Raw genomic sequence first — 17,424 nt, forward strand, 5'->3', positions numbered from 1 at the left:
AATGATATTTTTTTCCTGAATAAAAATATCAATATCATTGGAGAGAAAAAAAAATGAATGGTATTAGAAAGAAAAGAATCATCTACAAATGTTATATACCCTGCAAATCCAAGATTAATAATTTAAAAACTACTACGAACATAATTAAAGAATGAGTGGGCATAAAATGAATATATGTATAGTACTTAGCCTTCATTTGTACAAATAATACTTGGAAGATATAGTGGAAGTATACCATCAACAAAAGAGAAAAATTCAGAAATAAACTTTATATATTTATTTGGCAACAAATAAATATATAAATAGTACCATAGGAAACAAAAGAAACCAAAATTCAAGAAATACTAGGATCATGGATAAGAAGATATGACAGCATTAAAAAGTTACTGCTCGTTAATCTGTGAACTTAAGGCTATGCCAATAAATATACTAAAATAAATTTCACTGAACTAGAAAAACAGATTTTAGGGTTACTATTGAAAAATAAAGAACCAAGGAGAGATAAAGATGTTGGATTAGAGGAATGGTGGTGTACTTTCTAGTTGTTCTATCCTCAGGATTCAAGCAGCAGAAGTACTGCTTCTGTGTGAGGTGGGTGACAGTGAATTCACTGAAATTCAATACTGATAAGAGAATCATAGAGATTCAGAAATTCGGGTGCTTTGAACAGAGGACAAGAGCACAACAGAACCAAGCCAGAGATGGCAGCAGTGCCAAGTTACCACAGATGGGAGGGGTAACACAGAGAGAGAAATGTAGGAGACAAATTTGGCATGGGAAAACCTGTAGAACAGAAGAGCAGTCTGAACTTAGCTAAACCAGAAGCTGAATAGCTATCTCGTGTTTGAAAAGTGCTCCATGTTTCTCCAAAGGCAAGTGGAGAGCTGAGGCACATGGCCATCTGAAAGAGCCCCTTTTGTAGCTTGCTGCTGCAGGATCCTGGGAGATCATAGTAAAACTGCATACTCTCCAGTTAGTGCCTACATGTGGCCTAGGGTGTACCTAGAGAGTGGGATTGAAACAGGCACAGAGAGGATTATGCCCAGTGGGATTCACATTAATGCAGCTGGCTTTCCCTTTGAATCTGGTAGCTTATATGACCAGCTAAAGAGGGTCCAGACGCAGGGGGCTGAGAATTTTTTGAGGGAAAGGTCACATTCATGGGTGGTGGAATGTGTGAGAACTATCAAGAGTTGGTTACCCCACCCCTACCAGTGGAGTTCTCAGGAGGTCCATGAGTTAAAGATACTCAGCAGAGATTGGCATCTGCCTGGCCCTAGGGGGTGTACTGGTCTAATCTTTTTGGAGTAGACATCACCCAACAAGGTCCTAAGGTCTGATCATAGTTAAACCTCAGAAATTCTGATTTAGAATTCTGCATCAGCCCTACCATGGATGTGGACAAGAACAACCTAGAGGGGAAGTTGATTTGGGTTCACAGTTCTAGAGGCAGGAGGACTGCAATTTCAAAGGTGGGCAATTCTACTGCTCTGGGACCAAGGGGAGGCAGCAATCATGGTGGAAGGGCTGATGGGAGGAAAGTCACTCAGTTCATGAGGGGTCAGGCAGGAGGGAAGAAGTTGAAAGGCAGATGCACCCTTCTAGGACATGCCCCCTGTGACCCATCTTCTCTAAGTCACACCCCACCTACCTATAGTTATATCCAGTCAGTCCCAAATTAGGATGGGCTCATTAGGTTACAGCTCTCATGTCCAATCATTTCATCAATTCACCTCAGAACATTCTTGCATTGTCTCACACATGAACTTTAGGGGGACATCTCATATCCAAACCATAATACCATCAGATACATAGTTTTCAAGTTTGCCCAATGATCACACAATTATTTTCAGTTTCTTTGACTCAAGAGCAAAAGAAAAGCTATGCAAATTGGTTAATACATCTTTTATCAATGAACTTCCCTATCTCTTTAAAATTGTTTTTCTAACCATTTGTTGAAGGAATCAATAATTTGTCCTTTCCTAGGTTTTGGAGTTTGCTATTTCCATATGGTGACATTTAACACAGCAGTTTAAATGCACAGTTAAATGTAGAGGTTTGATAAGATTCAGGTTTGATTATTTTTAGGAATTTGCCAAAACTAGGCATGTTGGTGCACACCTGTAATCCCAGCAACTCTGGAGGCTGAGGCAGAAGGATTTCATGTTCAAGACCAGCCTCAGCAATTTAGCAAAGCCATAAGCAACATAGTGAAACCCTGTCTCAAAAATAAAAAGGGCTGGGGATGTGGCTTAGCGAGGTAAACACTGCTGGGTTCAATCCTCAGTATCAAACAACAACAAACAAACAAACCCCCCAAAACTTGTCATAATAGCGATGCATAGTAGTCTTTACTTTTTATGCCAACTGAAAGGTCAAGATATTATTTCATTGGACAGATTTATCATAATTTCATTCTCTGCCTATTCATTGGACATTTCTAATTTCTAATTATAAAGGTACCTGAAAGAACATCTTCCAATATAAAACTACCTGTATTTTGGATTTCTGAATTTTGGGGGAAAAAAATAACAGAAATAGAATACAAAGTTCAAATTCTTAAGTTCAAAATCTAAGTTATAAGTTAAATGATTTTTTTTTTAATGGGTCAAATTTTTCTTTAAAAGAGTCTTTGCATTCCCACTAATTGGGCATGATATTGACTATTTCATCACATCCTTGCCGGACATGGTAATCCCACCTGTTATCCCAGTGGCTCCAGGAGACTTGAGGCAGGAGGATAGAGAGTTGAAAACCAGCCTCAGCAATTTAGCAACTCAGTGAGACCCTGTCTCTAAAGAAAATACAAAATAGGGCTGGGGATGTGGCTCAGTGGTCGAGTGCCCTTGAATTCAATCTCTGGAACCCATCCCTCAACAACAAAAATAACCCCCCCCCAAAAAAAAAGTATTAAAAAAAAAAAAGCTGGGGATATGGCACAGGAATTAGGTGCCCCTGGGTCCCTGGGTTCAACTCCCTTCTGTCCCCAAAAAACAACAAAACTTTTGGGAAGTCTTACAATTTCTCTTGAGTATTATCAGTTATATTCTTTGCCTACTATTTTTAGTAGTAATGATAATTTATCCCCTTCTTTCTTTGGTATTATAGTTTGGATGTAAGTGTCCACAAAAGCTCATGTGTGAGACAATGCAAGAGGAGAAATGATCGGGTTATCAAAACCTTAATCGAATCAGTAAATTAATCTCTAGTAGGGTAACTTGTATTGTAATTGAAGGCAGGTAGGGTGTGGCTGGAGGATGTGAGTCATGGGGGGTATGTGGCTTTGGGCTATATATTTAGTATCTGGCAAGTGGAGTCTCTGCTTTCTGATCATCGTGTGAGCCACTTCCCTCCACCATATTCTTCTGTGATGATCTTCTGCCTCACCTGGAGCTGGGAGGAATGGAGCCAGCTGCCTTTGAACTAAGACCCCTGAAACCAGGATCCCCCAAATAAACTTTCCTCTTCTATGTTGTTCTGGTTGGGTCTTTTAGTCACAGCAGTGACAAAGCTGACTAAAACATCTGGCTAAGGTACTTTGTACAGAAAAGGAGAGAATAGTTTTCTTAAATAAAAACCATGTTAAAATAGTTCAAACAGAATATGGAAAATAAGCTTTAATTTTGAACCCCAAAAGAACAGTAACATTTTTTACAAGAGATAAAAATGAATTTTGACTTAAAATGTAAATCACTCTAAAAACAGTTTCAAAGCAAAACCTTTCATTTAAAATCTCATTTATTCCTCCAGCATAATTCCCTAAAAGCTTTTAAGAGAATTTTGTATATATGAAGAATTCTGAAGCAAGTACTGAATCCCTGAGATGGATCTCACTATCATTGGAATTAATCTAAATGGCTTTTCAAAAAGTTGGCTGTTTTTTAGGAATGAAAGATATTTGTATTTTAAAAATTTCCCACATTAGAAAATGTATACAGCATCAAATCTCTTTCTTTTAAGCTTCATTTAGAACATACCTGAATTTCTTATGATTTTTCAAAATAAACATTTATACTACTATGAAAGTCAGCTTTTAAAAGTGATAAAAAGTAGTACTATTATATTCTAGAAGGAAAAGATTTAATCAGAATCTCTAAGGCAGGAGAATTGCAAGTTCAAAGTCAGCCTTAGTAGAGGCCCTAAGCAACCTGTCTCAAAATAAAAAATAAAAAGTGCTGGGGATGTGGCTCAATGGTTAAGCATACTCCTGGGTTCAATTCTTGGTACCAAAAACAAAACAAAACAACAATAATAACAAACTCTTTTCTAGCACTTTTGCTGTTCAATATATTTTTATAAGTTACTACAGAGAAGGAATAGACTAGAAATAGATAAATTAAATTTGTATTAACAATCATAAACAGTAACACTAGAATTAGCTCTGATGGAAAAAAATCAAGCACAAAGACTAATATTAATCATCAGAGGTACTAGTGTCAGGCACAGTGGCACATGCTTGTAATCCCAGCCATTCAGAAGGCTAAGGCAGGAGGATCACAAGTTTGAAGGTGGCCTCAGCAACTCTTTGAGATCTTTCTTAAAATAAAAAAAGGGCTGTGGATGTAGCTCAGTGGTAAAGTTATCCTGGGTTTAATCTGCAGTACCAAAAATTTTTTAAAAGAGAGGCACTATCATAAAGTGCTGAACACAAAACTAAACATTTTTCTTCAATCATGACCTCAGGATTAGGAAGTTGGGCTCATTATTCATACATCATAAAACAGGTAGGTGAGGTACATAGATTAACTCGTTCAAGATCACATCAAATTTGAACATAGGTCTGTTTGAATTCCACATCCAAAGTTAAGAAACACACTGAAATGGAAACAGAAACTGGCATAAGCATTCCAAAAGACAAAGTGGCTGCAAATGAGGTAGAGATATTGAAACAAAGCTGAATCAATTTTAGAAATTAATAACAGGAAAATCAGGTATTAAAATTAATCATTCTTATCCAATATGGGCAGAAACAGAAAAGCTAGTATTGAAAGTGAAGTACTGAGTTAAAGAGTAAAGGTTTGATTACAAAAGCTCTGTCCCCTGAGCATTTTTCTCAAAAGCAATATAAGTTCATTGTTAAAAACAAACAATAAATTAAAGAAAAATAATTAGATATCTGTAATTCCACCATTCAGATAACTAATGCTAATAGATTGTTATGCATATAAGTATTATATAATACATAAATATATTAACATGATTTCATATAAATATTTTATACATATATATCATTACATATAAATATTATAAATACTGCAATATGTTAACATTGATTATCTCTGAATAGCCAGTTAATATTATTACATATCTTTCTATGAATCTCCAGGTATTTAAAATTTGCATTTTTACTTAATTATATATAATGTACAGGTATCCTATAACAGTAAATCTAGCCCGTGTAAATTAATAGTAGATATTTTATTTTTAAATGTTCACTCTTATTAAGATTTACTACTATATTTAAAAAAAAATAAGCAAAAATTTACTTTTATACACATTTTACAATAAATTTCTCAAAGATGGGTCACTGGGTATGTATTCCTGGATTGATGGATATGAATTATTTAAAACTGCTGATTCATGTTTCCAACATGTTCTAGAAACATAAATTTACACAGACTCAACATATAATTTTGATATTTATTCTTTTCTTTCTCTTATTTGATAAAACGCAAGTATTAAAAGGCTCTAGTGAGGCTGGGGTTGTGGCTCAGTAGTAGAGCGCTTGCCTAGCACGAGCGAGGCCCTGGGTTGGATCCTCAGCACCATATTAAAAAATAAATAAATAAAATAAAGATATTGTGTCCAGTTACAACTAAAAAATAATTTTTTTTAAAAAAAGGCTCTAGTATAATATGTATTCATTTATATAAGATATTATGGTTGAAATTAGTTTTAAAAATTTCATTTGGCAAAAACAGCTTTTCAAATTGTATTTACAACCAAAAAAAAAAAAAATACAGCTATGCCCTTTCCATGCCAATAGCACTCCAACGAATGTGGTGATGTTCCTAAAACCTGCTGTACTTTCTGTAAGAAGTGTGGCAAGCACTAACCCCACAAGGTGACCCAGTAGAAAAAGGGCAAGGAGTCTCTCTGTATGCCCAGGGAAAGTGGTGTTATCACTGGAAGTAGTGGTTATGGTGGAGAGACTAAGCTGAGTTTTCTGGAAGAAGGCTAGAAGTACAAAGAGTGTGCTGAGGCTTGAGTGTGTCAAGACCAACTGCACATCTAAGAGACTGATGGCTACCAAGAGATGCAAGCATCTTGAACTATGAAGAGAGAAGAAAAGAAAGGATCAAGTGATCCACTTCAGAGTTTCATCTTTTATTGTGAAGACAATAAAATCTTGAGGTTGTGTTAAAACAATAGAATTTTTCTAAAAAAAAAAAAAAAAAGGAGGAATGAAGAATTATGTCAGAATGTTGGTAACTGTTATAACTGGCTGGTGGATGCAGAGAGGAACCATTCTATTATTCACTCTACTTTTGGTATGTTCAAAATTCAGAGTAAAATGTCAAAATAAAATAAAAGCATGCCAATGTGTATCTATGCAGGAGGGTGATACATGATTTTTAGAGATAAGGCATACTCTAAATAACTTAAGGTTTTCACTTCCTTACTACCAACGATTCTGTGGTGAGCCGCTTCTGCCGTTTATGCAAATTATGGTCGCCATTACAAGATGGCGCTGGCTCCGCTGTGGTCTGTGACAAACAACTCCTTATTTGGGAGAGTTGGCGCATGACTTTTCATCACCCTATGAGAAAGCTCCACGTGGCTGCTTTGCATTGGGGCTTGAGATGCTTTATTAAGGCTGGGAGGGGCATCCGGAGGGGAGAAGAAGAACTATCAAGGGCCTGAAATAAACTACTGAAAGAAGATTCCTGAGTGTTGCGTCTTCCTTGCGGGCAAGGGGGCGCAACACGATTCCATGGTGAGTCTTTATGCTTTCATATTAGTATATTCAAAACTCTACTATGTTGCTAAAATATAAATATTCAGAAAAAAACTGGTCCATTAAAAAAGTATTAACACTAGTTATTTCTGGGTGATGGGATGTGGCTAGTTATTTTCCTCTTGAGGCTGTTTCTAATCTTTCTTTATATAAACAATAAAACCCAACAAGAAACCAGTGCAGTGGCACATGCCTATAATCCCAATGGCTATGGAGGCTGAGGCAGGAAGATCTCGAGTTCAAAGCCAGTCTCAGCAAAAGCAAGGCACTAAGCAACTCAGCAAGACCCTGTCTCTAAAGAAAATACAAAACAGGGCTAGGAATGTGGCTCAGTGGCCAAGTGCCCCTGAATTCAAACCCTGGTAACCCCCCCCCAAAAAAAAACAAGAACCCTATTATTCATCTGGATGTTACATCTAGTTTCTTCTTACCATTTGCCACATTGGCAGCATTTCTACAATCAGTTCTGCATCTACCTCTTCATAATGTTTTCCTAAATTCCATATGAGTTGTTATACAAATTTGGTATTTTATTCATATATTCCTGTAAGAGAATTTGGCTTTTGGGTACCATTCATGACTACATTTTTAAATGTAAAACATGGCTTTCTCCTTGGAATTGATATACGGTAGTATTCAATTGTTCCAAAAGTATATATTGAGCACCTAATATTTGTACTACTTTAGTGATAAGGTTCCTTTTCTAGTGAAACTTATCTTCCACTGGGGCAGAAGGCAGTGACTAATTTAGATAATATGTACCTAAATTCCACCCGAGCCAATTTCCAATTTCCAAGGTAACAGGACTATATATCTTTAAGAACCGCAAATTTAATCTTTTCAGATAAAAGTCATTCTCCAACTCCTATATCCCTCCAACTCCTATATCCTATAGCCCTTCCTGCCTTTTATCTCTTGATAATCATTGGGTTATTAAGATTCTGAAAATTTCTGTGATTAGCACAAAAATCACATTTATTAAGATCAACATTTAAATCTTCTAGAATGGAGGTGGCCAGTGAGTTAAAGCCAACTTGCTAACTGTTTTTTTTACCTTTTTAAAGGGAGGAGATGGGAAGGAGGAAGAGAGGAAGAGGAAGAAACAAAACATAAGTGACTCAAAAAGTCTAAAATATTGATTATCACTCTAACAGAAAATTTTGCTGTTCCTTATCCGCTTTTGAATTAGATTTGTTGGCATTAGAACATAGCTCTCAGAGCCAGCTCTAGTCCTGAGTCACCTTCTTTAATAATTCAGGAAACACACTGATATACTGAGAAAGACTCCTGAAACTTTTGTTATATACAGAGTATATATGTTATGTTATTATATATACTATACATGTAATTTTTATATATAATTATATAATCTGGATATATAATAAAAATTACTTTTTAAACTGCCCTTTTATTTTTGCATTCTTCCTCATTTAATTTTCACAAAAATCTCAGCAATCTCCAAAGATAAAACAAATAGACTAGCCTCTAACTTGTCCACATGGTCCATTTAAAAAAAAAAAAAAAAGGAAAGCAGTAACTGTCTTGTACTTTTAAGGAACAACTAAATGAAGCATATACATATGAAATATTGGTGCACCCAAACTACAACTGGCTAAACCATTTGAAGGCAAAGTGACATCATGGTCATTAGTAAGAAATCACTCTAGACTGAGCTGGGTATGTGTGTGTGTGGTTAGGATCTGCTTCCTATAGTGTTTCCTAATACAATTTTACTTTGATGTTACTCTCATGTTATTACCACTAGACATTTGTAGGGTTAAAAACAAAACTTGTTTATCTATGCCTCAATGAGAATTTAAGGTCTAAATCATGGCCTAAGGAATTACTCCGATTAAGAAATACAGACTTTTTGTCATCTATTTTTGCCTGTTCAGGGATTTGGGATTTTATTTTGAATACTTAATCCATGAAATAAGTAGTCATCACAGATTTTGCTTAAAAAAATCATTACAAAACCAAACATATTTTCATTAAACAAGGCAGAATAACCACTGATTAGGAAATTTAAAAGATAGGAGGAAAGCTTTGCACTTAAAAAACTGATGTAGGGGAGATACTGGGACAATTAACCCCACCAATATACATAATTACAAGGCACCAATAAAAAAAATGGAAAAAAACGATATGAAAAGAGAACACAAATAAAATATATGGAACTAATATGAAAATATTCTATTTTACTTTTGTGTGAAATAATGAGCTCTACTTAAATTACATTTATTTTAAAACCTTAAAAGAACAATTATCTTCAGAGATAACTTTTCTAAACTGACCTTGTAAGAAAAGTGACCAGACATGTAACCCAGTTAATCTAAAAGGAAATATAAGTATGAAAAGGGAGCAAATTAAAAAAAAAAATAAGTTTGGCATAGAAGCTATTGAAAATGTTACTGGAAAAAAATACTTAAGCACTTAAAATATTGTCAAAAGGCATTAAAGTTAACTACTGACATCTAGTAAATCACTTATGTAACTTTAAGACAGGACCATGAAACCCATGTTCTTTTTTGGGAGGGTATGGGAGGTAGTGGGGATTGAACTCAGAGGCTCTTAACCATTCTCATCCCCAGTCCTTTTTTAATATTTTATTTAGAGTCAGAGTCTTGCTGAGTTGCTTAGGGTCTCATTAAGTTGCTGAGGTTGGCTTTGAATTTTCAATCCTCCTGCCTCAGCCTCCCAAACTGCTGAGATTACAGGCATGCGCCACCATGCTTGGCTCCATGTTCTTGTTCATTACTTCCAGCTTTATTCCAGTTACTCCTTTTTTAGCAATTAGGGGAATCCATGTAAGGAATGCTTATCACATTTGTGGCTTAAGTGAATTAAGAAGGAAATAGCAATTGCATTAGAGACTGAAATTTGACAAGCTGATATATAATGGGGATAGAGAGTCATATTTCCACTCTGGAATAAAAAGCAAAAGAAACACCAACTGTATCAGCAGAACGATGGGGAGACAAGAGTTCAATGGCAATGTAATGTAGTAAGAAAATTCACACAAACTGAAGCCATGGCATTGGAAAATTACCAGAATGATAAGAAAGAGAAACATGCTATATTTAAAAATTTGAAGAACTGATGATAGCCCCAATAGAGAAGACAAATGGAAAATAGTTTTGACTCTCTGAAGGGCTGTCACACCACAAAGTTGGCTGTTTTGTGCAGCAATAAAAGCAGCAACTAGAAGGGGTGGTTAAAAGGAGACAGACTGCACGCAATGTTAAGAGGAATTTTATAACTGAGTGGAGACAGAATGGGCTGCTTGAACATCATTAGAGCTATACAAAGCAGAAACTCAAAAGACTACTCATACTTCCCAGTCACCAGGAGGTGAGAAGGTCAGCAGATTTGCGTTTCTAAAAATTATTATTAAATTTTCTGTTTTTGGTTTAGTATGTTCACTTTTTTCCACTGTTTGGTTTTTGCTATAATTAATAGGAATTATTTTAGTATACAACAAAAAATATTTGCTTCTAAAACTAGGTCTATCTCATTAGGGACAGTTCTATCTATTTGTCTTCTTTTGGCCTTCAATCTTACTTTGTAAATTCTCTCTAATCTCTGTGTTGCTGAATTCTAATTTTCATTAAGAATTTTGTCTTTAGCCAAAATACTCACATGTAATTTTATCCTTTTCCTTGGATGACACTGCCTTTCAGATAGAGTTATCAGTTATCTTCTTTTTTTAAAAAAAATTTTATATTTTAGTTATAGTTGGACACAATGCCTTTATTTTTATGTGGTGCTGAGGAGCAAACCCAGAGCCTTGCACGTGCTAGACGAGTATTCTACTACTGAGTCGTTTTTGTGGTTTTTTTTTTTTTTAATATTTTTTAGTTGTAGTTGGACACAATACCTTTATTTTACTTATTTATTTTTATGTGGTGCTGAGGATTGAGCCCAGGGCCTCACACGTTAGGCAAGTGCTCTACTGCTAAGCCACAACCCCAGGCCGGTTATCTTCTTTTGTATTAAACTATCTTTAGTTTTTTTTTTTTTTTTGGTAGTAAAGTGTTGATGTAACTGCCATTTATTTATTTTATTTGCGTAGATTAACATGGGCAGCTCTCCTACCATACATATGGATTCTCCTTGATACGTTTCTACTTTTGTGACACTTGTTTTTCCCTTTGAACTAGTGTTTCAAGGCCTGAGTGTTACATGGAGGGGAAGTAAACAGGGAGGAGGCTTGTGTGACATTGTTGGCTTACTCAGGCTCCTTGCTATAACTTTTGTCAGGTGTCCTGAACAGGGGTACACTCCACTGAGGAAAGGATCTAATCTCTTGGATCTGTGCTCACAACTTAGCTTGAAACCCTGACATTGGCAAGCCCTAGCAAATTCTCTTGCTTCTGCTGAGATCCTGGCATACTGTATTGCAGAAGATAAGTGTACTGCATGATGTTGTCTAAGGGTCCTCCTTCATTCTCTGTTAGGTTCGTTGTAGACTGAGAAGTGTTTTGTAAAAGTTCAGGATTTGATAAGTTTACCGTCTTTCTCTAAAAGGTTTTTGAATGGTGGGAACGGCACCAGGATTTTCTTTCCTCAACCTCCATTTTTTAAATCTATGCCTTAAAGTTATATTTAACCTTTGTGAATTTATTTTTGCTTGCTTCATCAAATACAAGATTCTGATTCAGGTTCATTTCACATTTTCATCTAGAAGTCTCAGGCTATGCTTTTAAATAAGACCTCACTAACTGTGCATAATATTAAAACTCTAGCTGGACATAGTGGCACATGCCTATAATCTCAGCAGCTTGGGAAGCTGAGGCAGGAGGAATGTGAATCAAAGCCAGCTTCAGCAAAAAAATAAGGCTTAAGCAATTCAATGAGACCCTATGTCTAAATAAAGTATAAAAGGGCTGGGATGTGGCGCAGTGGTTGAGTGCCCCTGAGTTCAATCCCTGGTACTCAAAACAAAACAAAAAAAATCAAAAAAACAAGAACACTCTGGCAGAAGCAATTAGAAATCAAGCGATAGATATGGTCAGAATATTAAATAAGTAAGTGTCCAGAATATCAGTGAATGTTTATAACAAAACACTTAGCTCCGCTATGGGACTATAACACTCATAGAGCAATTTTTCACCAAACAACAAAAAAGTAAACAACCAACCCTGATTTTTCAACTTATAGGAAAATTCTTTTTAAATTTTTAGACCCTATATTCCTTTTTTATCTATACCTTCCTGAAATAGCAAATGATTCTCCTATAATGTATAGCTCCTATTTATTCTGATTGAATCTGAGCAAAATTTGATCTTAAGCTGAATGGGTAAACAGGATCAAGAGCAAATCCAAATATCCGGCCATCTTCCAGTATTAACCAAGTTACCTTCAATCAACTCAGAGAGAGAGACACACACACAGAGACAAAGAGAGAAGGGAACCAAAGCAGGGTTGAAGGGAAAGCAATCCATTTAAGGAAATAAATTAGACTTATAAAATAGGAAAGAAAACAGACTGTCAGGAACAATCAGTTGTCTTACTAACCCATAGGCAGAGACACAGAAAAGTCGTGCAATGGAAAATTTAGCCTTCTTTGCAAATGAGGAAAGATTAAAAAAAATAATGTAATTCTCTGTGTACATTGTAAGTAATTATCACATCAAGGAATTCTGTTTCTGGAGGGNTTTTTTTGGTACCAGGGACTGAACCCAATGGCAATTAACCACTAAGCCACATCCCCAGCCTTTTTATTTTGAGACAGGGTCTCACTAAGTTGCTGAGGCTGGCTTTGAACTTTCTCTTGCCTCAGCCTTCCAAGCCAATGGGATTGCCGGTGTATAACACCATGCCTAGTTAGATCTTACATTCTTGATTGAATATCATTAACACTATATTTTTATACTCACAGGCCAAGGCTGTAGATCATTTAGTCCCTTTTCTAATTTCTCAACATCTGGAAACTTTGTGGCTCCATCAGCATCTGCCATTAGGATCTTTTTTCCTCGAGAACTGAATACACCCTATATTTAAAAATTCCAAGTAAAATAAAGTTACTTAAAAATGATTAAATTCAATGACATTTCAATTTATTTGCTTTACTCAAATACCTAAGATTGAAATACTAGGTGTAAAATGGTAGTAGGTCAAAGTTCACTGTTATTCTTGCTAACATGTTCCTTAACGTATTTATTGGTATTTATTGCCTATTTCATTTTTAAAAACTTGTTAGGTCATACTACTAACACACTGGAAAATATCAAGTTAGTAAAATACGTTTGGATAAATAAAAAGTATTCTGCATCACTAAGAATAATAAAATATCTATCATATATATGTGGATATACACACACACACATACATTTATCAAATGTATTATTATATGTGTGTTATGGTGCTTAAAAAGAATCAAGGACAACTTAAAGCAGCATATAAAGATCATGTTAAAATGGAAAGATTGAACAAAAATAACATTTGCAGATTTGCTATAAAGTAAATCATAAGGTTATAGATCTTTAATAATCTTTATTAAATGTAAAGCTTTTAAATTAATCACTAAATAAAGACATAGAATGTCACTAAAATTTAGAAAGTGTGCAAATACTATATATTTGGACCATATCCAAATACTATTTTATTATTTGAAGAGTGTGACATTTAGCAAAATTATGATAATCAATTTTGAATTTTTGAATTAATCTTTTGCATAAATTATGGATATACAATTTTGTACATTTCACACAGAAATAAACTGTACATTGACTCAATTTCTATGGTGTATCCTAGTGAGTTCATTGCTTCTCAAATGTAAATATATTTGTGTTTGTGTTTTTTAGAAGGGTGGGTCTCACTATGATGCTCAGGCTGGACTTGAACTCGGGGCTCAAGTGATTATCCCACCTCAACCTCTTGAGTACCTATAACTTATAGGCATAGGCAATCAAGCTTGGTTTATTCATGGTTTGTACAGTGAAATGCAGCTTTGATAATATAGTGTGACTGTAGATAAGATACATCTAAATATAGACAGAAATTTAATCATTTACTCTATGACAGAATAAACCCAGTGATTATTATCGGTGATGGCCCTTTATCAAACCCATTAAGGTTATGTGTAAAAAAGCAGAAAATAAGAAGTTATCAAATTTAGCTTCTAAACATGTATGATGTTACAGAAAAGAAAAAGCATTATAAGGTACAAAATCTGGAGCTTAGTTTGAAATGAGAAAAACACAATAATAAAGGACTAATCATTTAAATAACACATTATAATGGTGAACTGGAGGTTATTATTTAGCATTAATGGAGAATTGCACTCAAACTTGTGGAAGCTTCATCTTTTTTTTTTTGTAAGGCTTCTTTAGAGCCTACTATTATCCCATTCTACATATAGATATACATGGCCTGTGTGTCATTTCCAAACTCCTAGAAAAGGTTCTGTTTTCCCTGATTATCGGACCCAATTCTGTCTCATTTCTAACATCTCCCACTTATGCTTCCTCCTCTTCTGTTGTGTCACTATCATAACCTAAATAAATATTCATTATACCTTGACTTTAGGCTCCCAGCCTAAAGTTAATGACCTGAACCCATCCACTCTCAGGCCTTATCTCCATAGTCAAGCCTCATGTACAACTGGTAAGTCCCTTGTTGCAATCTGTCGACATTGCTATGTTTTTGATCATGTTCCTTCTCTGCAAAGATCCCGCTTCCCTACTTCCATAAAGATAATTCCTAACCTTCCTTGAAGACTCCATTCAGAATTACCTTCTATGGGAAGTCTCTGCTGTTCCCTACTAGAGGGTGGTGTCAGCACTGAGTATATACTTCTATCAAAGCATTTATAACACTATCTGAAAACTGTTTCCCTGCAAAATTATGATATCCTTATGGACAGAATGGGCATCTTGCATCTTAGTATCTCTAATGAGGTACAATGTTGTCTAAACAAATGGACAGATTTAAAACCCATCATGATAACTGCATCAATTCTATATTATTTCTTTCTCTCTTTCTTTTTTTTCGTAGTGCTGGGAATTGAACCTAGGGCCTACCTATGCTAGGAAAGTACTCCAACATTGAGCAACACCCCCAATCCCAATCCTATTTCCCTTTTCTCTCTTTGGCCTAACCTGTGACTTAGAGTGAACTTGCTGATTCTAGTACATATTCTATGAGTTCCTGCTTCAGTCTTTTCTGGCTTTGTTGACTGGCCTTCCCTTCTCAAATATAGAGGGTAAAAGCATGAATTTCACAGTTAACTAACCTACTCCAAATATTGATTCTAATATCTATGTGACCTTGAATTACCAATCCATGCCTCACTTTCCTCATCTATATAATCAAAATGATGGGACCTAATTTATGAGAAATTCTGAGGAGGATCACAAGTGATAATTATGTTGAGCCGGGGATGGTGGCACATGCCTATAATTCCAGTGGCTTGGGAGGCTGAGGCAGGAGGATCGTGAGTTCAAAGCCAGCCTCAGCAATGGCAAGGTGCTGAGCAACTCAGTGAGACCCTGTCTCTAAATAAAATACAAAATAGGGCTGGGAATGTGGCTCAGTGGTTGAGTACCTGTGAGAAGATAATTATGTTGAGGTGGTTAATTTACTCTTCAGTTCAAAATAAGCAATCAGTAAGTAAATGGAACCTAGTTTCACCATCACCAGAGACCTAGCCTCAGTGACACCTCTTTTGTGATATCTGCTATTTTCCTCAAGTAGCTGAGACTGTTAGTTACCTACCCAAGAATCACTCTTTCCTTTTTGCTTTTGAATGGAATTCTAATTTGGTTGGGAATGAAAATATTAGAAAAAAATTCTCAGTCTTCCTTGGAAATCAGGGTTGCCCGTGATATTGTTCTGGCTCATGAGATGTAAGTAAAAGTTATTGGGTGGAGCTTCTGGGAAAGCTCCTCAAAAGGGGGCAAACTTGCTGACATACATCTTTCCCCCTTCCAATTTGGAATGTGGATGCAATGGCTAAAAGGGAGGAGCCCAGTTTCCTGATGACACCATAGAGCTACTGAACAAACAAGCCTTCTCTTCAAGGGGAAAAAATAAACCTCAAAGTCATTTAAGCCACTATGTTATCCAAATTTTCTAGATTTTTTATTTTACTTTCATCGTAACTTAATCTCTACCTGAAATGCCTCAGCTGAAAGTAGCCTCTTTTGACGGGGACTTTCTTAGCACTTCATCTGTACTTCATTTCTAAGTCTTTTTCACTTATCAAAATGCTTATCTTTCCTAATAGATTGTAGATTCCACTAGGAGAGACCCATGTAGGATTTACCTTGGTTCATGCTACCAATCTCAATATTCTACCTTCATACTGGTAAAACTTAATACACAAAAACACTGTGTAAAATGTAAAAAAAAAAAAAAAAATCATATAATCTTATTATTTGGCAAATATGTCAAACATACACAGAGGTATAACATTTTAAACTTTAAGACAAAGATATTTTTGTGAATCAGGCAGTATGTTACAGATATGTCATGAAGTTCAGATTTGATTAAGATATATAAAGTTATTATTAAAAACATAATGTAGCTAACTCAAAATATTGGTATTCATGCAGCCAGTATTACAATCTGCAAAAGAAGTTGTTCAAAATACCTTTCCATTTTAGATAAAAATTTGAAGTATATATATTACCATCCTAATAGCTCCTCCTTTTCCACGATTCTTCACCAGTGTTATCACTCGTACTTTGTCACTTCCATATTTCTGACAATATTTGAAAGCTACCTGTCAAATTATAAAAAAGTCAGAAAAAAATTAACTGGAAAATGATAAATGTCTGGGGTGATACATATGCCAGTTATCCTGATCTGATTATTATACATTATATATGTTAATGAAATGCCACATTGTATTCCACATACATGTATAATTACTATGTGTCAATTTAAAATATATATATTAATAAAAAAATAAAGAAATAAGTTTGAAAATCAACTTGGATTCCAAAAATTTTATAAACTGGGTTTTTCATTTGGACTCAAACACTGCAACTCTGTTTTACCCTTTCTTGTGACTAGATTCTATCCACTGTACACACTGGCAGTCCGAGTTGTAGAGCTCCTGGAGCCAAGATACAACAATGAACCACTTATTAGTCACTGAAATCACAATATAATTCCTTACAAAGACCCAGCAGAATAGATAGCTACTGTCTCTTCCTGACTCCTTGACCTAAGCTGAGCTGTCAAAAAAGGAAAGCCATGTGTTAACTGCAACCCCCTACCCCCGCCAAAAAAAGTCAAACTTATGACAGGGCCCTTGATGCTGTTTCATGACTTGTTTACTTATTTTAGTCAGTAGTCTATCTTATTTACCAGAGAAGTTTTCTGTAACTTCTGTAGTTTGTGGACTATTTTCCCCAATTCTTTTTCTAAAATATATATATATATATATATATATATATATATATATATATATATATATATTTGTTGATGAACCTTTATTTTATTTATTTATTTATATG

At 35.2% G+C, this 17,424-nt stretch overlaps 1 protein-coding gene and 1 pseudogene across 5 annotated transcripts in view; one reads left to right on the forward strand and one right to left on the reverse strand.

Moving 5' to 3' along the window:
* Alg5 (ALG5 dolichyl-phosphate beta-glucosyltransferase) overlaps positions 1-17,424 on the reverse strand; it is a 41,928-nt gene that overhangs the window by 13,494 nt on the left and 11,010 nt on the right. For all 5 annotated transcript variants that reach the window (XM_015484226.2, XM_015484225.2, XM_015484227.2 and 2 more), the window contains 2 exons: positions 16,593-16,685; positions 12,838-12,951 (listed from right to left, as the gene is read on the reverse strand). In XM_015484226.2, coding sequence (XP_015339712.1) covers positions 12,838-12,951; positions 16,593-16,685 — 207 coding nt within the window. The remainder of the gene's footprint in view (positions 1-12,837; positions 12,952-16,592; positions 16,686-17,424) is intronic.
* Positions 524-6,353, forward strand: LOC107140720 (annotated as a pseudogene).

The sequence above is a fragment of the Marmota marmota genome, unplaced genomic scaffold (genome assembly GCF_001458135.2).
Source record: "Marmota marmota marmota unplaced genomic scaffold, marMar, whole genome shotgun sequence".
NCBI lineage: Eukaryota > Metazoa > Chordata > Mammalia > Rodentia > Sciuridae > Marmota > Marmota marmota.